General features: G+C 39.0%; 1 protein-coding gene across 8 annotated transcripts; it reads left to right on the forward strand.

The window, feature by feature from the left end:
* The first annotated feature begins 828 nt into the window (after window positions 1-828).
* C5H12orf40 (chromosome 5 C12orf40 homolog) lies at window positions 829-21,563 on the forward strand. 8 transcript variants are annotated; one of them, XM_042466660.1, is made up of 12 exons: window positions 829-1,340; window positions 4,452-4,491; window positions 5,059-5,194; window positions 6,603-6,735; window positions 8,874-8,940; window positions 9,741-9,874; window positions 12,031-12,527; window positions 13,997-14,063; window positions 17,048-17,108; window positions 17,783-17,840; window positions 20,280-20,362; window positions 20,688-21,563. In XM_042466660.1, the coding sequence occupies exons 1-12, from the start codon at window positions 1,318-1,320 to the stop codon at window positions 21,186-21,188; spliced, it is 1,800 nt and encodes a 599-aa protein (XP_042322594.1). In that variant the 5' UTR covers window positions 829-1,317; the 3' UTR covers window positions 21,189-21,563. The 8 variants fall into 8 exon arrangements, with proteins under 8 accessions (XP_042322594.1, XP_042322598.1, XP_042322597.1 ...); XM_042466664.1 differs by lacking the exon at window positions 829-1,340 and adding an exon at window positions 1,370-1,547; XM_042466663.1 differs by lacking the exon at window positions 829-1,340 and adding an exon at window positions 2,582-2,868.
* The last annotated feature ends 3,548 nt before the right edge of the window (window positions 21,564-25,111 follow it).

Below are 25,111 nucleotides of genomic sequence, written 5' to 3' on the forward strand. Positions count from 1 at the left end.
ACGAGATCATAGTGGACTACGTTGGACTATACCTCTGGAGATCAGGGTTCAATTCCCTGCCCAGCCATGGAAACCTACAGGGCAGCCTTGGGCAAATCACACACTCTCAGACCCAGAAAACCTCATGATAGGGTTGCCTTAGGATCACCGTAAGTCAGAATTGATTGGAGGCACACCACTACAACACCTTAGTGGAAACAGATGAGTCCCATTAGTTATGACATGGCAATTGGACTATGCTAAGTCACCATAATGCTAAGCCCCAAAGTTACTGAACACATTTCCACCCAATAAATTGATTTTTTAATTGGCAGGTTCACGATAGTTGTGACTTTAGTTTTACTTTCTGTTTAAGAGACAAGTCTGTGATAACAAAATAATAACAAAACAATCTAGTTATACTGTATGTTGTCCCAGTCCTGATGCTGCTAAAAATATCCAGCTAGATAGAGAACAAGGAAAAAAAGTGGCAGCTGGGCAGAAATAATAATAAAAAAAAACTTTGTTTAAAAAAGGAGGCTTTGTTAACTAAGGTTGTCTGGGAGGTTGCAAAACACATATAATTGTGTGCATGTATACATGGTATAGTGGTTAGAGCGTTGGACTATGATCCTGGAGGCCAGAATTTGAATCCCGGCTTGACCTGGGGCAAGTCACACTTTCTCATCCTCAGAGGATGGTAATAGCAAAACCTCTCTGAAGAAACTTGCCAAGAAAACCCCATGATAAGTTTGCTTTAGGGTCTCCATAAATCAGAAATGGTTTGAAGATGCACAACAACATGTTCAGATAAGAGAGGATTTTAAAAAGGGGAGAGCAAAATTCAGTGTGAAGGTTGAAGATTCAGGATAGCTACTCCAACTGATTTTATTTCCTTATTTCTCCCTATCCTTCCTTTTGCTTTCTGATGTCTGACACTAATAAACAGCCGAAGAGAGGCTGAATCCGTACTGTAGAAATAGTCCGGTTTGACACCACTTTAACTGCCATGGCCCAATGCTATGGAATTTGGTGCCGCCACAAACTACACTCCCCAGAAGTCCATAGCATTGAGCCTTGGCATTTAAAGTGGTGTCAAAATGGGTTATTTCTGCAGTGCGGATGCAGCTGCTTCCTCCTTAGCCCTACTGAGAGCTTCAGTGAGGCCTTGAGTTTGGGGCAGAAAGTCTCACAGAAGGCTGCTTTTGCCATCAAGCACCTCAGTGCCCTTCCCCTGTTTTAGACGGAGGTTTCACTCAGATAGTCATGGGCTTTGGCCCGCCTTGCAAGTGTGTTGTGAATAGGCAGCTCTAGTGGTATATTTTCAGACGAAATAAAATGAACTGGGTTGGAGGCTCCCGGTGAGTGAAGCACAAGGCCTCATAATCCTTAAAAACAAGGCTTCCAAGTTGCCAACGTAAAGGCCGCTTCCCTCAGCTAAACAACATTAAAGTGTTATAAAATAAGTCACTAGACTAGGGCAGCCAGTACGTATTATCCCCTTAGGATTGTAGCTCTTTCTAGATAGGCAGCTATTTTTTGGACACAGGGCCTCTGAAGCAGCAAAAGTTGGGTTAATTGTTATTAAGATTAACTTATTAATTTTATTGGTGTGTTTTAATATGTATTTTAAGTATTGATGTATGTATTTTAGAGGACTGTAACCCCACCTCAATCCATCAGGCAGGAAAATATAAATAAACTATTATTATTATTATTATTATTATTATTATTATTATTATTATTATTATTATTATAGGCCCAAATTGCTTTTTCCCCTCTCACACAGCAACGTAAATAGTCTTATTCCATTGAATTTTTGCTTGTCTTTTTTTAAATCAACAGGAAGGAAAAAAAGATGGCAACTATATTGGGATGGATCAGTGCAAGTTTAATATAAAAGCCCTGCATCTTTCTATTGCCTCTTATTCATTATTATAGCTTATATGTGTAAAACACTTTTATGTTTTGTGTTTACTAGTATGAGATGGTATTATTATTATTATTATTATTATTATTATTATTATTAAGCATTATAGAGCGCTGTAAATTTACACAGTGCTTTACATACACAAAAACAGAATAAAATAGAATAAGCCTGCCTATGGCACCCATTTTACAATACACATTAATACATAATAACATTAAATAATAAAATATAGCAGGTCACAAATAAAAATAAACCTACAATAACAAGGTAGGATTTTGTTCTTTTGCTAGAACTGGGGATTTGGGGCTGAGAGAGAAAAGCATGCTCAGTTCTGTTTATGATCCAAGCTTTCCTAGCTGAAATATAGTCAAAATACAGTCAGTCAACATATATTTCCCTGGAGGACTAATTCTCATGTTTGAGTGGTAAACCTGGGTCAGTGGTCCAAAACACACTGCAGAAATAATCCAGTTTGAGACTGCTTTAACTGCCCTGGCTCAGTGCTAGGGAATCCTGGGAATTGTAGTTTATTGTGGCACCAGAGAGCTCTGACAGAGAAGGGTAGATGTCTCACAAAACTACAGTTCCCAGGATTCCCTAGCATTGAGCCAGGGCAGCTAAAGTGGTCTCAAACTGGATTATTTCTGCAGTGTGTTTTGGGCCTTTGTTTTACTACTTCAAGCTGCAGTTGTAGGTTGTTGTCAGGCCTGAAGGTTACATTTTTAGCACATGAGTGGCATAGTATTTTTCCTGGAAAACCTTCACCATACTTGGAACATATAGCAGTTCTCATCCTTGAATATTTCAGCAAGCAGAAAAATGTCGTTTCACAGAAAAGAAGGGATAGGAAGAAATCTAGTTCTCTTCATGACTTCATGAAATATGCATTTTCCTACCAAGAATTGTTTTTTGTATGATGGGGGTGTTTACTCATAGGAGTCCACTTGTAGTTTGAAGAGGTGCTGCCCAGAAAGTTTTACAATCTCCTCAGTGAAAATGATATTAAATGAAATTTCAGAGGGGAACATTATTTGTGTGTCTACCCTGTTTACACATAAAGCTGGGTGTCATTTTTAAAAAAACATAAGATGCGCAAACAGAACTGTATTAAAACCAGACTCCCCACACTTTAAACACTTCCCTTCTATATCCCACTTAAATTGTGAATTTTAAATAATGAAATTAAAACTGTTTTAATAATATTGGTCTTTTTTAAATTATGTTTTGTGTTTTAATTGGTATATAGTGGGTTGGGAATTGATTAATTTTGAATTTTATTGTATTTTTAATGTATTTTTACTCTTGTAACCTGGATTCCTCGTGACTGGGCAGGCTATACATAAATAATTTATTATTATAATATTATTATTTTTAACTGATGCTATCTGTTATATATTTGATGTTGTTCCCCCTTGATCCATGGGGAGAGGCAAGTGAATATTACTAATGCTAATACTACTAATAAATAACCACTACAGCTCCAACTACTGCTATTCAGGCTCAGTTCGAAGACTAATGCTAAGTAGGGATAAACGAATGAATGAAACACAAGGCATAAAATGAGGAAAGGAAATAAGTTCATTTTCTCCAAAGGTTTCTGATCAAGATAAATACCCACAAACAGTTGGATTAAAATGTAGTTTAGTGGTATCTTCTAACTAGATAATTCTGTTACTGGTTATTTACTCAAAGGTTTCAACATTAAATGATTTGAACTTGTTTTTAAAGGTCTTATCCCGTGGCTTAATAAATCGATTTACCGCTACCCCACTTAAATGTTAATTCGGGTGGCATCCTGATATTATCACAAGATTTTTGCTGCTTAATTTGCCATGCGAATACAGCCAGGGTCCATCCCCACTTCCAGGAGCGCTCCTTGCACCTCTTTTCAGATCCAGGAGTTTTCTGAGTTAAGAAAATGGCCACCAGAGCGCTCCTGGAAGCGGGGCTGTATTCGGGTGGCAAATTAGGCTGCAAAAATCTTTCATTAATATCAGGATGCCACCCGAATTAAGATTTAAGCCAGGTAGAGGTAAATCAATTTATTAAGCCACTGGATAAATGCCTTAGTTTAAGTGATAAATTATTTAGGGTGCATGCAAATTGCAGAAATAATCCAATTTGACACAGCTTTCACTGCCATGGCTCAATGCTATGGAATTATGAGAATTATAGTTTGTAGATATATAATATATTTTACAGTTTACTGTCTCAGTCCATTTACTGATCCCAAATGCAGTAGAGCCACTGAAGGAATTACTGAATGGTAAATTAACACTTATGTAATATTAACACTTAGGTAAATACCATGGATTCGTTATGTCTACTCTGCCTGAGACTAGTAACTGGATTTGGAGCTATGCATTCAACTGATCTGTGAAGGTTAGCTAATGACTTTGCAGAAGAGGATTTAACAATCAATATTTCCTATAGATATTTTCTAAGAAATTACAAGCAATTCAATGCTAAATTATAACACTATTTCTATAAATATGCTAAGAATGCAAAAACAAATGAATCTTTCTTTTTGTTCAATTTCAAGTAAAAGAATCATGCTTACCAAGGAGAAAAGGCGGCAGAAGGTAAGGATGGTTACAGTGAATGCGTGCATGTGAGCAAAGGCATACCAGAAGCCATAACACTAGTTGGAGTCATAAAAATGCAGAGTATGTCGTCCCTAATGAAACTGAAGAAAAATTATTTTTCTTTCAAAGACATAAGTGGTATTGTACAACTATTGTTGGTCTTCATATTTTCATACTATCACTTTTATCTCTTCACTAGTTTTGCACATTTTTGAAGTAGTTGTAACACTTGCAAAAACTGGATGACACAAGAGTTAAGTATATACACCTGAGCAACTATGGCATTATCCTACCATCTCTTCCTCCATTGCCTCATTTTTCACCCTGAGCTACATTGCTATGCACTACCTCTCACATATGTGAAGGAAGTAGCAGGCCTCCTCCTCCTCCTTCTTTTCCTGTGAAGGGCTCCAGCTCTTTTGAGATTAGAGAAATTTCCTTTTCCTAAAGATGTTAAATTGTAATTATAAACACTTTGAGTATTACTATGAGATGATATATAAGTAATGTGCTTTCTGTCTGACATAAACATGGATTTTCCCTTGTCTCTCTCAAACTTAATAGGACTTCTTTGAAAAGGAAAAACTTAAGTCAAAGATGAAGCTGTTGGGAGTATCTCCCCTTAAAAGCTCAGCTGTCAGTTTAGATCTTCTCAATCTGTATGTTGTTAACCAGATCTCTGCTAGGAAGGATAATACTGGTGAGTTTGATAGCTATTTTAATTACCACTAAAATTAAAAAATAAATGTGGCTGTTAGTAAAATTTATGCAGCCCCAATATTAGCCAAATAGAAACCATCAAGTCATTTAATACTAATCAAAAGGCTACTTACTAGGAATAAAAATATTGCGTAGTGAAAGCTGTAAACTATAGTAGATAAATGCCATGCTGGATCAGACCATTCCAGTTCATCATTCTATTCACATATCATCCAACTAGCTGCCCATGGAAATCCCAGAAGTATAGGTGTGACAGCATGCTTCCACATATATTCCCGGGAAACTGATATATAAAGATATACTGATTTTGAGCAGTATCAACAGAAAATCCTATCCTCCATGAATGTAGGTCCTGTACATACCAGTCCGAAACGGCGTCCTGGCGGCAATTCTAGGGTTAAGAAGCGCGCACCAACCGCACACTCCCTAACCCTAGCACGTCACAGCAGCAGCGTAATGGCAGCTTCCCATCCACTTGGGGCCCACCACAGTGATGTAAACGACACACAGTGTATAGACGTCGCTTCGCGTCGCTTATGTCACAAGTGCGCTCAACTCATTGAGTTCTCTGCTGTAACCTCCAGACTGTTTTCTTGATCAATTCCTGTTAACTTAGGGCCCGAACAGACAGGCCAAAATAAAGCTGCTTTGGGTCACTTTGGAGGTATGCTGTTTGAATGATGCATGCGTCCTAAGATGCCAGAAGCTGCACTAAAGCCATGCTCCAGTCCTAAGGATTGGAGCACAGCTTTGGTGCAGCTTTTGGCCTCTTAAGATGTGAGTGTCATTTAAACAGCATACCTCCAAAGTGACCCGAAGCAGCTTTATTTTGGTCTGTCTGTTCGAGCCCTTATATCCTATCATCAATGTCCATGAGAAGTTGGGATGTTTTTTTATTTATTTTTTTTGCCCTAATATGCATTGGTTTGTGTTTGCTGAATTTGAATCTCAATTGATATTTTAATGTTAATTCTCCCAGTCTGGAAATATCCTTTTGTTGTTGTTCACCTTAAATCATTTGGTGTCATTAATAAATCTTGATACCTAACTGCACATCTCTGTCCCAGATAATTTATGAACAAGTTTAAAAACATCAGTGTCTATACAGGTCAAGAGATCCTACTGGTCACACTTCATTTTGATAACTGACCATTGATCCTTTCCTCTTCCTGTTTTTTAACAAGCTCTAATCCCATGATAGTTAAATTTGCACATGAATCTTTGATGACTTTATCAAAAGTCTTTTGTGAGGCAAGTACACAAACAACATTATACTAGTAAATTGTCACTGAATAACATAAAACTAATGCAATATTTTGGCCCTGCACTAAGTTATATTTTCCTGTTCAATTCAATTAAAGCACTACCATCTTCTCTTTTTATTATAGACAATATCAGAAAGCCAGTTCATGTTGAAATTAATAGAGGAATAAAACATACTTTGAGAAGATACAATGTAGAACTTCCCAAATCACCAGAATGCAGATCATCTAAACCTTTCTTAGATGATGTCCAGTACAGGTATATTTGCAGTGGGAGCTACTGTATATTCTTCATTCCAGTGAAACCCTGTAAATTGTAATGTTTTACTTTTTAGGTATGAAAGATTGGAGTGGGAATCAAGTGGTCATCTAAATGTTGTAGAATTGCAATTACCAACATAGTAAAAAAGTAGAATGCTGGGTTTTGCAAGATTAAGGGCTGCATGATTTCTATCCCGTAACAGATACACTTGAAAATTGCAGGTGCAGTTTTTTTCAAGCAGGTCTGCTGGTTACTGTATTATTTGAAATGAAGGTTTTCCAGACAAATGCTTTAATAGTATTGCCAAGTCAAAGAAGCCTGGCTCATTCTCATCTCACTGAATTGAAATAAAGCTGTGGAATTTTCTGATGTACTGTATTATGGAGATCAATATGGCTATGGTATTCTGTCTTTTATTTTTGTTGAAATTGGAGAGGGTGCCAATATCAGGCTGAGAGGGGGAAAAATTAAGATTCCTAAATTTCTTTCTAGTGAAGAATAGGAATAATCTGAGTCTATAATAGAAAGCTGATAGATAATACACCTCTGTGCCAGTCTGCTGGGCAGTAAGACTCATTAAGTTCCGGATAAAGATGCCCTGGCTAAAATAGTGTCCCTTATTTTAATATAAGCACTGATACCATGATTGTTTTAATTTTTCATTGTTTTCCATGTCAAACTACTGATATACTTAAGTAGGTTTGATGATCAATAATCACTGGATTATTATGTACACTTACTAGGAAGAAGGTCTCACTGAGGAGATATGCAGGTTGAATATCCCTTATCTAGAATTCTAAAATCCAAAGAACTCCAAAATCTGAAACTTTTTGAGCTACAACAAAAGTAACATATTATTATTATTATTATTATTATTATTATTATTATTATTATTTCTATCCCACCTTTTCCCCAAATTGGGACTCAAAGTGGCTTACAGTGATCACAAGTAACATGTACTTGTAATGTGTCTGCAAGGCTGAAGAGAGATGAAGCTGGACAGAAATGCAGCTGGAGGAGAGATATGGAGATCTGTGAAATGTTGAGAATTCATACCTCCTGCCATTTCACAGATCCACAGTATCACTCCAATGTCATTATGTCTCATTATGGATATACAAATATAAGTTTTCCAAAGTCCAAAACAAAGCAGCAGTTTGTGGTAGGAATATTGTATTTGTACCTGATTTATCAGGCTGCTCACTGTTGTAATTACTGTAGATTCAGTTGTGTAGAAAGCATAGTAACAAGGATAAAATTGTGTTCTTGTTTTTATTTATTTTATTTTTAAAATCCTAAACAGATTTTTTTTAAAAAAAGCATTTGTGGGTTATATATGTTCAAAAATCTGTTCTGTCGTTGGAGAAAGGGAAAATGCATTCAGCCATTTGCAATAGGAAGCTCAGCAATGGAAAAAGATCTGCCTCTGATTTGGGGTGCAAGATCTGTCCTCATTTCTCAGGGGTTTCTAAAGTTTTATATTCATGTTCAAAAATATTTCATGTTTCTCATATTTAGAGTTACAGTGAATTTGTACTTTCTTCTTTGATAAGATTTTTTAATATTAGTTTGTCTGAGAGGAAATAGCCAAGATAACCATTATCTCAGATTTGGCTTTTACATTCATTTGTGCTATGCATAATATAGTAACTGTCTTTTCCATTGCTTGGCCTTTTGGCCTCTCTCTCTCTCTCTCTCTCTATCTCTATCTCTATCTATCTATATATATCCCTATAGTCAGTCTTTATGTTCACTCAGATGATCCCAAATCAGTGTGGTCATTGTGGTCTGATTCATGAAAACTTCATGGAAAGACTGTTATACCACAGTATACTGCATTTGTTAATCTTGAGATTACCACAAGGCATTTGGGGATTCTTGCACCTAATTTAACACAGCAATCCTTCATGAAGTTATCACCAAGAGCACAATTCTATGCATAACAGGTATTCAATGGGATTTACTCTTTAGAAAATATGGTCAGAATTACAGCCAAAAGCAATGGGACAGACTTCTGAGTAGACATGCATAGGATGCCTTTACATGGTACAGTGAAGAGGAAACATTTTTTTAAAAAAGAGTTGAAGGTGTGCCAGTCTATCTTATTCCCTTTCCCATTTTCTTTTTCTTAATAGGGTGCAACAAGAAGTAATAGAAAATAGACAGAAATACCTTTTAGAAAAGGAGAACTTTAAGTCACAAGTAAGCTTTATTTATAGCACTCTTACCAAGCTCTTTTTGTTGCACTAAATACTGTGTCCAAGACATACCTTTTAGAATGATTCCCGTGTGAGCAGGTACAATAAAACTTTGTGTCATATTGACTTCTATAAATTGTATACTTACTATATAATAAAAGTAAAATACCATGAGTCAAACTTTTAACACTCTGTTGGGAAAGACAAGTGATAGCTACTAATTATTGTAGTAATTATCAATTGTCTTTCCCAAAATAGTACTAAAGGCGACATGTAAGTTTATAAATATTATAAAAAATCAGAGTGTCATTTTAAAACAGCATCCATAAATGAACACATCATAGAGCAAATCAATATATACTACTCAAAGTTTCCATTAGATGACAGGCTTTTATTTATTGTGTTTTAAAACCATCCAATAACAAAAGTTCTCTGGGTGGTGGACAAAACATAAAAAAAAATTACTCACAATAAACAGTGACTATACACAGCACATAATAAAACCAACAGCAAAAATAGAAACACTACAGCATATAAAAACCAGCAGCAATACAGAAGAGCACTGTGATCTAAAAACCCTAAACACAGTTCTTAAAATGGTTGGGAAAATACATTGCTCTGAAAATAAAGTAGTGCAAGCATCTGGTGAAACTCTCTGAGGATGGGATTCCCAAGAATACTGACTTAGTTTACTGCCTAGTCAATGAGAAAAACAGCAATATCACTGCAACTATTCAATGTTTAAGAAATTAAGCCAAAGACATCTTTTATTTCTTGCCAAGTGTTTCTATTGTTTGTTGACAGTGCCTACAAGCTTCTCAGCTAACAAATACTAAATGTGAAGATCTTTGGCTTTCTAAGGCAGGATACAGGCAAACAGGTTTCAATGAACGAAATGCAGATAGATCAGTTGACCTCTCTTTCCAGCAGATGAATGGGTAAGGATAGCTCCTGCATTGCAAATCAAAGCTGGCTTCCACAGTGGTTGATTGTATTATGTTTATTGTTTTAGTAACCTTGAAGATAAAATTTGCATTGAATTGTTTTTGGGTTTCCCATGTGTGTTTTTCAAAGTCAAGATTTCTTTTTCCAACCTATAACATGCTTTCAGTCAAAACCTATGCCAATGTCCCTAGTTATGTAATACTGAGCATATCAAGATCATACCTGCCCATCTGCCATCCTCCCTGGAACAGTATTCCATGTCAATCATTAGATGATGGGTTGTTAGATGATGTTTAACTGATGATTTCCTAAACTCATATAGCCCATTGCACACAGTGTCCAGATGCTGAAACTGACCATTTTTATTATTGTTTCTACTATGCACATTGATTGCCTTATTGACTCCCCAATAATGATTTAATACATAAAATAAAAACAATGAAACAATTATCAGAGATAGCAAACAATAAAACTAAGGGGGAAAAGTCACCATTCCAGATTTGCAGTGTATGATTGCATGGCTGAGACCTAAACACAGAAAGTGTTACATACTTAGGTCAGTGTGAAAACATGATGGTTCAGTGTAAGTCAGTCATCTCAACCCACATAAGCTGAACAAGTAGATGTGATTCTGATTCCATAACCAGGTGTAGTCTTAAGCCCTAGTGCTTGGCTAACTGAGCATCCTTAGGTGGAGAAAGGAGACCTTACCATCATCATGTATTATGGCTGGTGGCATCCAGAATGCTGTGTAGCCTCATGAGTCTGAGTGGCACAGCAGAGGACCAATAAACAAATATAGGTTGCTCTTGGGGGATGGGGAGCATGGAGTAGCAGGAACAAATTTGGGAGGAGAAGTCTACTGCTGAGTTGTTAATAAAGGTTTTCTGCTGAGTTGTTTCATGGGAAACCAATGGCTGAAGATACTGAGCAGGATCCATATCAATGGGTGTGTGTGTGTGTGGATATGTGGCATGTCACTCCCACCAAACATGGAGTCCCAATCAGAAAGAAGCCAAAAGATTTCAGCCTAGCTTGTGGACTGGCATTTCATTCAGTTGGTGGGAGTTGCTGTGCTTATGTCAGCTGCTTGCATTAATGGGTCCAACATTCCTGTCACTCACAATGAGCTGCATGTGGTCTTGGAAGGGTGGGGTATAGTCCAGTTTTTAGGCTTGTTAGTGGCTGGAGACTTGTTCTGCATCATATCTATCCTGTATAGAGTTGTGGCAATTTTCACCCAACATATGTCTTTGCTTAGGTGATTTATCAGGCTGCTGACTTATCAGGCTGCCATGCCATTAAACTTCATTCCCAGGTGGAACTGTGGGAGCAAATGTCTTGATGCTTGATTTATCTGCGTATAAAATATAGAAAGCTCTTTGATAAATGGCTATGCTTAATTTGTGAATTAGCTCTATCATCAAAGAGGGTCCAAACTGGCTAATAAACTGAATCTTATAAACTGAAATCTAAGCTAGCTGATCATATAAACAATATGAACTGTTTATTCATATGATCCAGTGTGGCATTCTCTCAGTTGCTGGTTTTGATTGACCTATACTTTGGAGAAATAAAAGTGCAAGTATTTGTGCTTCAAACACATTCTGTCTCCTCTTGATAATTCATTGATAATGTATTTTAAAATATTCATGTTATCTCTGAGCTCTTTTGGTTCTGAGCATGGTTTCAGGAATCTCTGATAGTTTACATGACGGTCCATTGGGTACCTTTATGTAGCATTTCCTTATGTTTTTCATACAGAAGTGCTCTATTTTCCTCACCCCCTGCTACTCAGTCCACTGCAATGGAGCAGCAGTGACATACAGTGGCTGGACTGGTTAGTCACAGCTGTCTGAATAAAACAATATATTCCATGTTATTCTAAATGAGAATGGAGCAGGATCCCCGTTTTTCTCCCAAAAGGAATCTAGAATATGACACTATCAGAGTATCCTGAACCTTTAATATTGGGTTTTCTAGAGGGTAATATAATGGGTCAGTGAAAGAGATATTGAATACAAGAGGGAAGAATGTTTTGAAAAGTGCACTTCTAAAATGTATATTTAAACTGGTAGTGCAATGTGAGTAGTTTATACATTGCCTATTATGTTTAACTGATCACCTTTTCCTCACTTGTGCCCTAAAGTCTAGAATATAGTAGCATATTCAGCAAGTCTCCCAAGTTCACTGCTGATACAGACTTTGGAAGCAATCACCAAGAAGACACCTTAAAGGATACCCAAGGAGAAAGCTCCCATCCTATTGCAACACTATTTGAAGAGAAGAATCAACAGTTTCTGACTATCCCTGTTTCACAGTCTTGTCATTCCTTTGCTAAAAAACCAATCCTTGATCAGCTATTTACAGATTCAGGGGATGCAAATCAAATATCTAGTATGCATGGCCCTTACGATAATGAAGAAATGCATGAGATGACATGTTCTGTTCAAAGATATTCTGCTGAAAGAGATCTCCAAGGTATTTTCACAGCTCCAGAGCAGATTTTATTCCCTAACAGCCAAAGCTTAAATGCAGTCAACCAAAAGACTATTAAGAATCAAATGAAAGACTACTATCTCAAAGAAAGAAATAATGTAATATGTACAGATCAACAAGAGAATACTATAGATGTTAAAAATACAGGTAAATTTCTCTGATGCAAAGAACAAACACAATGTGAGTCAAGCTTTTGCATATTTTAAGAAGCACACTGATATAATTAGCTAAATGTCTTTTGTTAATAAGAGTTGTTCATGAGAGCAATAGAAGAGACTCTGTGTTATAGTGAGCCTTTGGGGGGATGTGGAGGTACCCAGGTGGTGGATGCCATGCCATTAATTTCTAAGGGTAATATTGTCCCTTGAGGAGTAGTGCCCCATATGAATTTATGATGACTACAGATGCACACAGAAAAAGCAGAGAGATCCATTAAGTTTGGGTAGTGAAACTGCACCTTGCTGAATCAAGAGTTCAGGCTAAGGATAAAACTTTCTTTTCCCTCCACTGCATTGTAAACGGAAGCCCACTTTCATTGCAAATGAAAGCCTACTTTGTTCCACATAATCCCATGATGCCCTCAGGACACTCATTTTCCATTTCCTGCCTGCAGTCTCCACAAAAGAGACTGATCAATACAAAGAAGAGACACCTCATCCCCTCTCAAGTCATCATCAATTTCTGTGTAAGTGATATCAAGGTTCCTCATAGAGGAAAGAAAAATTTAGCATCTGAGGCAGGCCAACTGTTCTCTGAAAGTTGCTGATGGGATGTCACTCGCCCACCTAGACTCATGGTTTCACTGTCAGATAGTACTCTGGGCCAGGTTTCATTCCAGGTCACTACCAAAGTTTCTCAAACCTTTTCAAGTTTGCATTATCACTCCCAGCCAGGGATTTCTTAGGAAGCTTGGGTATGTCCCAAGTTGTATTGATTTCCACCAGTCAAGAGAATGTTACAGTGTTTATTTACCATAAAGGTATATTCTGGATTGATCCAGCCCCCAAATTCCTAGTTAACATCACCTAGCAATTTTATATAGACCAGGAATGGGCAATTACTGGGGGATTATGGGACATCTTGGCCACATATGATGGATGATTGCATTCGCCAACACCTTTTAAAACTTTTAAAAACATTTGTTTCACTTAATTGTAGGTGGTGGCAATGATCTGGATATACCTGTTTTCTTTCTGTTTCGTTACCTCTCCTTCCTGAGGTTAGCTATGACAGGAACTGCCTAAGAGAAGATAATTACACCAGACAGAGCCAACTGGCTTTTTTCTAAGATCACATGTCACTTTCCTGTCTGTCTCTGGTTGGTGATGGGAGAAACCCCAAGTTGTATGGATTCCTCCTCTCAACATCCCAGACTGCAAGCAGTGTGGCATTTTCTTCAGGAAAGTAAGTTCACATTCATTTCAGCAATGTGGCTGTTGAGCACATGGATCAAGCCCCACTACAGAAATTAATGGAGAAATTTTTCCAGGTGGATATCCTGAATGTGTATATCATTAATCTGTAAAACATGCTTTATTTAGTTCTAATAAATTGTCATTATGGAAACATTTGCCTTAGTGCAAAATAATAATGAAGCCTTTTTTTTTAACTTTTAGGGGTATTTGAAAACAAAAACAAAAATATGAAGGTGGCAGAAACAATACAGAACTATTTTAAAAAATGGTGAGTCTTAACATTATTTGTACAGTATTTTATTTATCACTAGGAGAGGTTTATGCCATGGTATGTGAGTCCAAATCTAATACTCCATGTAGCCTCCTTTCCCCACACTCCCCCCTTTAATTCCAGGAATCTTACCACTCTAGAGGACCTTGCCCCATTTCCTGCCCCCTTTTAAAACATCAGGAATCTTAGCAGTAGAATCTTAGCCCTCTCTTGTTTTCCTTGTCTCAGGAATCTTAGTAATAAAATGCCAAGAACAGTCTTCTGTTCTTTTGTTGCCTTTAAAATAATCCTGATGAGCTATGGCAGGCACCTCTTTTGGTTATGGGAACCCCCTGTTTGCAATTTCAACTCAAAACTAACATTCAGTTAATTTTTGTAGTGCATGCCACACTTTTCTGAATTATGACAGATTCTTTTATTTTTGCTTCCAAAGAAGCCCCTGATTTGTAATTTTGACTTGAAATCGGTCACTGAAACTTGGCCAACAGCCAAAAACAAGCAAACAAACAAACAAGTAAACAAAACCCAACTGTAGAAGGTTGAGGCATTGATCAATATTTCCTGGCTGTCATTCTTTGCTTCTATTGAATCTCTGGAGTTTATCACACTGAGGCAGAAACCAGATTTAAAGTGAACATGATGTTCGGGGTTAACCTGGACAGAAAGTAGAAAAAACCCGCAAATACGGGTTGTTTTTCAGACGACGTTTGTGTGAAAGAGAAATAACGTGAAAATAACCCAAATGGCAAGGAGTGGGTTTGGCAACTTTCCATTCAGGTTAATGTTGCGTTATTTTTCCTTTACACAAACACATCTGAAAAACAGCTCGCTTTTCAGACTTTTAAATCTCATTTCTGCACAGGATTTAAGCAATTTGCTTCTGTGTGATAAACCCCTCTGTTTGGAATTTCAGCATGAAACTTGGCACTGCAACTCAGAGGGCAACACCACTGTTGTCATTATATAATAATGGCATTATTATAACTCATTATATCCCAATGATTTGTGGCTGACACAGACTCACAGATAGTTTCTTTTATTGTGTAGATATAGATAAAGAATACCCCTTCTTCAAGAAGCACAGGGTAACATACAGCTCAGCTCCCCCAATTCTCTCACTTAACAACCTGGTGGAATAAACTAGTCTGGCTCAAAGTCAATCACTGAGCTTTTTGGCTAAGTGGAGATGTGATGGAATCTGGCTTGTCCTTGTCCTAATCTAGTTTGCCATTCAGGGCCTCCACTTCCAATTTCCTATTTAGAAAAAGTCATCAGCAAATAGCCCTGTGATCTGGTGGATAAACATCAAGAGATCTTGATCAAATAGCCCTGTGATCTGTATCAGTCAGATTGCAAATGATAGGTGAGGTATGGAGAACCTTCTCAAAGGCAGTCAATTAGTGACAGCTGTCATATAGTAAAATGTAATAGATATATGCCTTTACTGACACGTGGTGTTTCCCAAGGTTACTATGCAGCTAGTATGTATTTGCCTTAGGGGAACTGTATGGGTCTACAGCATTAAAGATAATAAACATCAAGAAATCCTGATGAAATATATGTCTGCAAGCTAAACTATGGGTAGGCAAACGTGGCAGGTCCAGGGGCCAATTGTATGAACCTAAAACCCTCTTGGGAACTCAAGGACTGACAAAATTCCCCTTAAAATGAAGAAGATAAAAGTGAACGTGGCTGGAAGTCAACACTGGTTTTGAAGAATTGGTATTTCTTGATGTTAAATATTGCAGAGGGGCTCCTGTAACCTCTTATTTATTTATTAATTTCATTTCCAAAGGTGGAAATGCTCTTCCAAAGGTGAAATGCTGTTCTGGGACAGAAAAGGAGAGGTCCAGTGATTCTGCAAGGATCAAGGGCCCCAAAACAAAAAGGGTAGCATGTGGCCTCAGGCGTGCAATCTCCCTACTCCTGGGCTCCTTAAGAGCTACCCTGTTATGCTTTTGCCTTCTGGTTTCTTTTCATGGGAGAAGCACCAGTACAGTCGTATCTGTTAACAGTACCATAGTCCTTTCCAATTCATGGGGGAACCGTTCTGGAACCCCCCTCCCCACGAATCGAAAAAATTGCCGATATTGGGGACCCATTGATTTTAATGGGTGCACATGCCATTTTATTCCCTTGCTGCTTGCTGTCCATAAGTAATGAAGATCGTGGATCCCAAGTCCACAAACGGGGAGGGACGACTTTATTCAGCAGCTACTTTTGAGCATGGGAAAATAAAAGGTACTTGTCTACTGGAAGCAAATGCAGCTCAGATGCAAGAGATTTGTACTAATGCCTGAGCATTTATTTCATAATTACAGTAGACTGCCCCAGTTGCCTTGAAGTTTCATAGCGTAAAGTATCTTCTTCCTCTAATCTTTACTACAGTGGAGCATAGAATAGTAGCATAATATTGTCCTACCAGGGTCACCACTATTCCAAAAGGGTTCAGCTATTCAGGGAATACTAATGAAAGGTACCTTCTAATTAAGGGGGTTATACAGACTGCTTGTAAAGGGCAGCCTGCAGCCACCCCTTTTAGAGCCAGATCGGGGCTGCGGCAACTGCACACTGTGGCCCTGATCTCACCTTTCTGAAGCACAAAAAGCAGCTGCAAAAAGTAGCTCTTTTCTCCGCCACAGAAAAGGCACCATAGCCGCTGGCGCCATGGCTTTTTGGCACTCCTTTGGCACTGAGTTATGTAGATGCAGTGCCAGAGGAGCGTCGTGACACCGCCCATCATGTGGTGCGGTGTGCAGTGTCACACTGGCCGGGGGCGAAGTTGGAGCATGCATCGTGTGGACACCATGCCCAGACTCCGTTGGCCAAAGATGCTGGTCTGTACACTCTCTAAGTGGTCAGTGCTGGTTCAAATAGCTCAGTTGTAACCACCCTATGGTACCATGACAACAGCAATATTCATTTTTATTTGGTGAACTGCAGTGGAAATAATCTATTCATCCCAGCCTTTTGTTTCTCAGCAGGGAAGATGGACTGACAGAATCAAATTTGAATCATTTGCAGATCTTTGCACTTGAAGAGGTAAAAATATTATACTGTTGTAGTGTGTGTTAAAGTGCTGAAGCCATGTTAATATACTTTCAATGCTGAACAAGATCCAAATAGATGCAAAAGAAGTGAGGATTATTTCATGTTGTGTGTCCTTGTCAGGGATGGCTCTATCACTAGGCAGAGGAGGCAACTAGCTCAAAAGACAGATGGCAGCTTCCCAGCTATTCTCATAAATTCTTCAGCTGTTTCTTTCTGTTGGAGCAGAATCATGTATACCACAGGCTGTAGGACAAGTAGCCTATTGCTCTTCCTCCACTCCAGTCTGAGTAGCAGCAGGCAAAATGTTCTTCTATGGCTGCCAAAGCAGAAACCCTTCTTCCATTTAGTAAAGTCTGTGAAAACTTATGAAAAGTAAGTGTAGAGAGCATGGTCCCTGAACTCTGAACTGCACCCTCTGGATTGTGTTGCAATCCTTTCAATTGTAAACAAGAGAATATAATTCAGCAAAGGTTTTGTGGTCTAGCTTACTATGGAAATAAGGCAGGCCCTGATATTCTTGTCTTGATGTAAAGACAGAAGAGTCCATTTTTATTAGTGAACTACTGATGTCACACACTGGATCCCAAAAGACAGAAAGCAAACCAAAGAAAAAATATGTATGGCATATTAACTTGGACTAACATGGTATTCAATTTTTGTTAAAGACAGAAAAAGAAAGCTGCAGTTATTATGATCAGCATTCAAAACAAAGTGGGGGAAACGGTTAGTACTGCTTTTAGATTTCTCACTCAACTTAATTGTCCTGTCAATATTTTTTTTAGAAAAAGAAACTATAATGTAAGGGTCAATGAAATCAGAATACATCTTCTTCATATTTGAGTCACTCCCAAATGTCTTCACCAAATGGTTTTCAATGTTCTCACATGGCCAACAAACAATAGCCTCCTGAGGCTGTCTTTGAGGCCCCTGGAGTTTGCCAGGGCCCTTTTCTTCTGCATTTTAATACTAACTAGCTGGACTCGGCCACGCATTGCTGTGGCTCAGTCTGGTTAAATAGAAAAGAAAGAAAAGAGAAAGCACGCGTTTCTAAAATATTTAATTTCACAATGCTTGTGTGTGTACAATATTTTTTGTTGTTCTATTGTTTGTGTAGATATAGAGATTGTCTGGCTTGCTGACTCTACAACACACAACATATAATTGTCCATGTGAGAAGCAATCCGTGTCTAGATCTAGACTGCACAATTCTAAAGATTGGCCCTGAGCTTTGTTGATGGTGATTGCAAATGCCAATTGAACTGGGAATTGCAATCTCTTAAATTGAGATGGCATATCCGTGGGGTGTGTTGCTGTTACGTCTAACAGATGGCGCTGTTTTTTTTTTAAAAAACCACATATTTTCACCTGTCACAGGTGTGACATCTATATAATACTAGGTATATAAAAGCATATTAGGTATATAAAAACATGCGTGTATTCGAATGGAACATTGTGTCAAAATTTCAAAGCAATCAGTGAAAAACCTTTGGAGATTTAAGATTTTGAACAAACAAGCATTTACATTTTTATTTATATAGAATAATGCCCCTCTGTCCCTTCTGGGGTCATGGGGGGCAGTTTTGCCATGTGTGCCCCCTGGACCTTTTTAATCCCAGGAGGATCCTTTATTCATCCAAGAAGTAAGCCAGAAGTTGACTTCCACTTTACTTCCTAGTTGAAGAATGGCTCCACTTGGTGAAATTGTCTCCCGTGCTGTCTAGAAAGCACACATGGGCTTTTAAGTGAAACAAATGTTTTTAAAAGTTTTAACATTTGAGTAGGTGTTGGAGAGTGCATCATATGTCCATCATATGTCGCCAAGTTGTCCCATAATCCCCCAGCAATTGCCCATTCCTGGTCTAGATTTCTGTGATGCACTCTACATGGGGCTACCCTTGCACCAAGCCCAGAAGCTTCAGCTAGTACAAAATATTGCAGCCAGATTGGTCACCAGTGCATCCAGGTTTGACCATATAACACCTATTCTGAAAGATCTTCACTGGCTGCCTATAACTAGCTCCCCAACAACCAGGATATCTGAAGGATAATGTTTTCCCATGTGAACCTGCCCAGGCTTTGAGATCTTACTGGAAGACTCTTCTCTTGGTTGCGCCACACTCTCTCACACACACATCTGTTGGGAATGTGTAGGTAGGCTTCCTCAGGGGGTGCTCTAGGCTCAAGAACTCCTTTCTTCAGAAGACTGGCCAGACTCTCCTCCTTGTTTCCTTCACTGAGAAGGAAAATACTTGATTATTCCAGAAAGGTTTTGGAAACCAATTGTTCATAAGGAAAGGGCATTTAATATAAAAATGTATTCCTGGTCTAGATTTCTGTCAGCCCTCCTTATCCATGGATTTTTTATCCACAGATTCAAGCATCCACAGCTTGAAAATACTTTAAAAATATACAAATTCCCATAGGCAAACCTTGATTTTGCCCTTTTATATAAGGGACACTATTTTACTAGGCCATTATATTTAATGGGATTTGAGCATCCACGGATTTTGGTATCTACGGGGAAATCTGGAACCAAATCCCAGTGGATAACAAGGGCCAACTGTATACTGTTTTATTTTTTGCATTTTAATGGGTATGTTTTAAATTGTTGTTAATTCTAGATATTTTAATTATTACTTTTTGTCTGTTTTTACCTGTATGTATGTGTTTGTATGAAGGGGGCATTTGCTGACTCTACCCACAAAATTCATAGCCATTGTACCCACCCTTTATTTTTTTATCTGAAGGTTAGACTTGTTTGAATGCAAGCAGATCCCTCTGTTTAACTGGAAACCCTGCTTTATTGAGGATGTTGGTCGCACAGAGTATTCTGCTTGTGTTTAAGTGAATGTGGATAGAAATCCCCATCTGACCTTTCTAATTTATGTAGTAAGGTAGGAAAGGGTAAGGGTAGAGGTACGAATTTTACAGGATGGTCTAGGACACATTTTTGTGCTTCTTAAAATGAACAGTGTTACAGTCTTGGCTAATTCTGCAATATATATATGGGCAGCAGAAAGTCAACATAATTTAACAACCCACTGCAGTAATTTATTGAGAAATATTTTTTTGTCTATTTACACAAAGAGTCAACATTGTTTCAGAAAGATTTGTGGATGCTTTAAGGGTTTCTTCTTACAAATAGAGTTTATTTCCTTCCAGGTTATGGATCTCAGCTAAGCAGCCAGTCACCTACTTATTCTCCAAAGCAAACAGAGAGATGTGCCAATAGTACATCTGATGAGGTAAGCGTAAGGCAAATATTACCTTAAACTGAGTTTGTACAAGTTCATCCTCCAAGTGTTTTGGAATCTGAAGGGAAAAAGAATTTTCTGAAATACCTTTTGAACTTTACTAATCTTCTTGTAGAAAGATTGTTTTGCTTTACCCAGAATTAGAAAATTGGAATCAAACTGGAAAGGAGGAATATTTTTCACTGCTTTGCAGAATAGAAAATGCATTTGGCAGGGTCTTATGTTCAACAAAATGCACTCATATGTGACATTCAATAATGGTGACTCATTGGATCTAGATATGCAGAAGTACACTGACACAAATTTCTTTCCACAGTCTGAAGAGGAAGAACAGGATGAGAAGGCATCATATTTTTTTGAGGACCGTTTTCCAAGAAATGATGGCAAACCCCTTGCAGTTCGAGGAAGTCAAAGAGCACAGTGCCCTTGCCAGTCAATGAGCACTTATTCTGTTTTCCTTGAAAGTGTATCCAGAGAAACAGCTAACATTCCTCCCCAGACAAAGCCAGCCATGGGTCTAAGAAAAGATATGCCATGCAGAGCTGGAAAAGATGTGTTGGATGTGTCATGTGAAAACAAATATGTTAATTTCAAGGCAAGGAACAATGCTTGGTCCCAAACAGAGTCCTACGGAATACATGGAATTAAAAAACGTGATGCAGCCATACAATGCAATATACTGCAGGTCTGCGGCTGTAAAAATGGGCTGGCCTCTGTCCTTAGTGCTGAAATTGTCTGTTCTACTAGCAAAGTAGAGACCACTGGAGGGCAGAACATTCCAGCAGACAGAGCAGCTCTTCAGCCTTCAAGTAGCTGAAATTTCTCTGTTCACTAAGTTTGTCTCCTTACAGTAAAAGACAAAAAAATTAAGATGAAGCATAGCAGATTTTAATATAATTAATAAATGCAAAAACGTGACTAAACAGGCAATTCAAGTTCATGTGCAGCCAAACTGAACTGATTAATTTCTTCCACCACAGTCTACTTAAATGCACTGAACACAATCCAACACAGAACTGAACATCCTCAGCACAGATCTCTCTTATATTATGCTGGTTCGGTGAGCTTAAGCATGTCATGCCATACTGCTTTGGATTGTAAACATTTTTCTGCAACCGGCCTGCAGCGGCTAATGTATTTGGTTTTTAATCTCTGTATTATTGCTATCATTATATAGACTATAATAAAAACATGTTCTAACTGAAAAAGGTTATAGCTGTTGTTACTTTCTCCCCCCCCCCCCCATTCTCTTGATACCAGTGAAAATGAACACAATATCATTCAGGTGTACTAGGCAGCTCTACAAACTTAACCATGCCTTCCTCTGTCTGCATCCATCCTCTCTTCTCTTTTTACATGCTTGGCTGCAAAGGAGACTTTCTCTACAGTTGCCTTTTATGTCTGGATCAAACATAACTATGGCTTAAGTTCTGCCTAACATTAGAACGGATTTGCATTCATTATTTGTAGGCATCAGTTAAGCCACAGTGTCCTGGTTCACACACAGATACCGAGGTTCATAAAACCAGGAGAGGGAAGGAGGAATTCATGTGGTTTGTTGGAAGGGTCCATTACACCTGAACAAGGGGGATTCAGCAATGTAATCCCACCTTCACTGTGAACACACAAAAATCCTCTTTTAATATCTGTTAAAAATAATAGAACAAAAAGTAAAGCAAGCCATTTGTACTGATTGAACTGAATTCCATAAAATGATATTGTGTAGTTATTTTCTAAGACATCCTTTCTCTCGCCTGTTTTATTTCGTTCACAAGCTCTTGGATTTGTTCTTGCTTAGATGGTTATCTTTGTGTTTAAAAGGTTGAATTTGCTCTCAGTAGCCATGTTATCTGTAATCCATGAAAATATATCTGTCTCCCCCTACTTTTTCACCTTTAAAATATAGCTTTGCTAAGATTCCTCTATTGGCCACGGAAGCTAGCCCTCCCTTCAGTGTCGCCATATCAGTGCAGGTCAGCCTTGACAAACTGCAGTTGAAAGGAGCTTCCAATTTTATCTTAAGCATTGGCCTTCTGTGATCCCATTTTGTTTTGGGTCAGAAGAAAGACTTTAACTGTTGTTGTTGTTGAAGCCGTGCAAGAAAAGAGGAGACTATTGCAGAGGTTAATATGCTATGTCTTCTTCCCCCTCAGTGAGCATTGCTGAAAGATTTGCTGACCCTGGTTCAGCTGGCTCCTTCTGTTAGCATATTTCTGATCTAGAAGGCCTGGTGCCTTTGGGGATGTGTTCTCTGGCATTAAAACTGTATTTAATTTTAAAGTGCCAGAAGCATCTCTACACCTGTGATTTATATATATATTTTAAAAGTTAACTATACAATAGTTACTTTTGCCATTAAAGGAAAATCCACATGGAACAATTTGTTCCATTGGGCAGCATGCATGTTGTGCTTAGCAAGTCTCAGTTAAAGTGTAACCATTTTCTTTGTCAACCTTGGGCTTCCAGCAGGCAGTACACACAGCAGTAAAGTTTGGCTATAATGAGCCATTGTTAGAGTTTCTCTTTCTGCCACAGAAAGAGGAATTTCCAGCATGTTCTACTTCTTCCACACAGAAAAAAAGTAGCTTACTGTAGAGTCTACAGTATCCTGTTGGCACACGAAGAATCTGGGAAGGCAGGGAAGCACTATTTTCGGAAGATAAACGTAGTTTAAATTACTCATCACTTTTATCTTCCAGCTGTTATAGGCTGACTGTCAACAGTCAACAAAACACTTGGCTATTTTTCTTCTGAAATAACATTCTGGTTTTAAAAGAATGTTTGCCTGCCTGCGTATGCAATAGCTGCTATTATTCAAGTTAAGAATATTTCCCTGAGGGATGGGGGTCTGCAAAATGTCTGGTTTGCCCCATAAAAAATGCAACATCTGGGTTTCCACACATTTGCAGAACTTACCTGCAAATATAGATCTATGACCAGATTTAGTCGGGCTCATCTCTTCTTGAAGAGTGGCAAGTGGGGCCTAGAATGTGTGGGGTTTTCCAACTCAAACACACAGTGTCTGAGCCTATATTGCTCAAGGGCACTGCTTTCAAGAGGTGCGTGACAGGCCTCAATTGGTAAATGAAGTGATTCTCAGCAGGCAGACAAAGCATGAGGGAAATGCTGCACCGGTTCTATGCACATCATGGAATTTACAGATCTTTTGCTTATAAAAAGTCACCAATATACTCTAAGCCAGTAATTCCCAAACTTTTTGGGCTACCGGCCTCTTTCTTCTTAGGATACAACCCTAGTGCCCCCCAACACCAATTTTCTGATATTAGGTCTATTGTTTGTGCAGCAGCCAGCAGCATCTATCTCAGCCGTAACGAGCTCACCACCTCTCATATGAGAATAAAACACAAGTAGCAGAAGCAGTAGAGCCCCAGACCTACTCATCCATCTTGCCTGCACCAGCCTTACAGCAAAAGAAAGGCCAGCTGTCTGGCTGCATGGTTGCTGCTCTCAGGGTGACTGAGTGCAAAGGGAGCACTGACTGAGCAGCTGGTCAAGCAGCAACTAGGGAGCTGGTTGAGCAATGACCAAGAAGCCTCTTGCCTGCACTGGACTTTGCCTCAAGGCTGGCACAAGGAAGAGACTTCTCAGTTACTGCTTGACTGACTAGCTTGGTTGCTGCTCCTTTGTACTTGGTCCTCCTGGGAGCAGCAACTGAGCAGCTGGCTGAGTAGGAACCAAGAAGCCCCTCGTCTGTGCCAGCCTTGCAAGGCTGGCATGGGTGAAGGGCTTCTTGGTGGCTGCTTGACCAGCTGCTGAGTTGCTACTCCCAAGCTGACCAGGCGCAAAGGAAGAAGCTTCTCCCAGGTGAGGGAAGGCTCTCCATCTTGCCCTGGTGGAACAGTGGTTAAATGTCTGTACTGCACCAGTCACTCACAAACCACAAGGTGGTGAGGTCAATACCAGCCAGGGGCTCAGGGTTGACTCAGCCTAGCATCCTTCCAAGATCACTAAAATTAGTACCCAGTTTGTTGGGGGCAGTTAGCTTACACATTGTAAACCACTTAGGGATTGCTTAAGTGCACTGATAAGCGGTACAGAAATGTACTTGCTATTGCTATTTCACCAGGGTGGAGAGGAACACAGCCGGCTTCAAACTTTCCTCCCCAAGGACTCTCAATCAGAGAGGTGAAGAATCAACCCTGGACACTCCTCCCTCTCCTTCCTCAGAGCCATGCCTTCCCCACAGAACTTCCCCCCCACTGACACAAACATTGTTTCTTCTCCAATCTCTTCTCTTGGTCTGTCCGCCAAAGGAAAGCAGAATGCAGCTCCAACTTGCCAGCCAAATCCTGGCAAAACTCACAAAGCTTAAGCAGGGTGCCAAATGTGAATGTTCCTTTTCGCTTCTGCTTCTCCCACACCAATACGTGCTCTAAGTCCTCATCCCCACCATGCTCCTAAAGGCTACTTCCGCATATCATTCTTGTGCACCAATAGTTTGACTGAAGGCCTCCATGCCGCCCCTTTCCCCCTCACCACCTCCCTAAAGGTAATTGCCAAATTATGTCCGACTCTAGAGGAAAAGAGGCACTGCCCCCATACTGTCCCCTTTTCCCTCACTGCGTCCTTGGATCTGCCCAAGGTACCGACCATTTCGGGAATTACTGCTCTAAGCTGACATTAAAAGTGACAGTATGTAGAGAGATCTAGTAGCACATCTGAGACTAACTGAAAGAAAGAAGTTGGTAGCATGCACTTTTGCAAACTTCAGTATACTTC

Source organism: Sceloporus undulatus, chromosome 5 (assembly GCF_019175285.1).
Source record: "Sceloporus undulatus isolate JIND9_A2432 ecotype Alabama chromosome 5, SceUnd_v1.1, whole genome shotgun sequence".
In the NCBI taxonomy this organism is placed as follows: domain Eukaryota; kingdom Metazoa; phylum Chordata; class Lepidosauria; order Squamata; family Phrynosomatidae; genus Sceloporus; species Sceloporus undulatus.

What these genes read in the sequence shown, in the direction of transcription:
- C5H12orf40 (XM_042466658.1), top strand. Translation starts at nt 4,006, where the DNA reads ATGCAAATTGCAGAAATAATCCAATTTGACACAGCTTTCACTGCCATG. An exon ending in ACTGAAGGAATTACTGAATG is followed by an intron (nt 4,176 to 4,451) that starts GTAAATTAACAC and finishes TTCAATTTCAAG; the next exon opens with TAAAAGAATCATGCTTACCA. An exon ending in AGGAGAAAAGGCGGCAGAAG is followed by an intron (nt 4,492 to 5,058) that starts GTAAGGATGGTT and finishes CAAACTTAATAG; the next exon opens with GACTTCTTTGAAAAGGAAAA.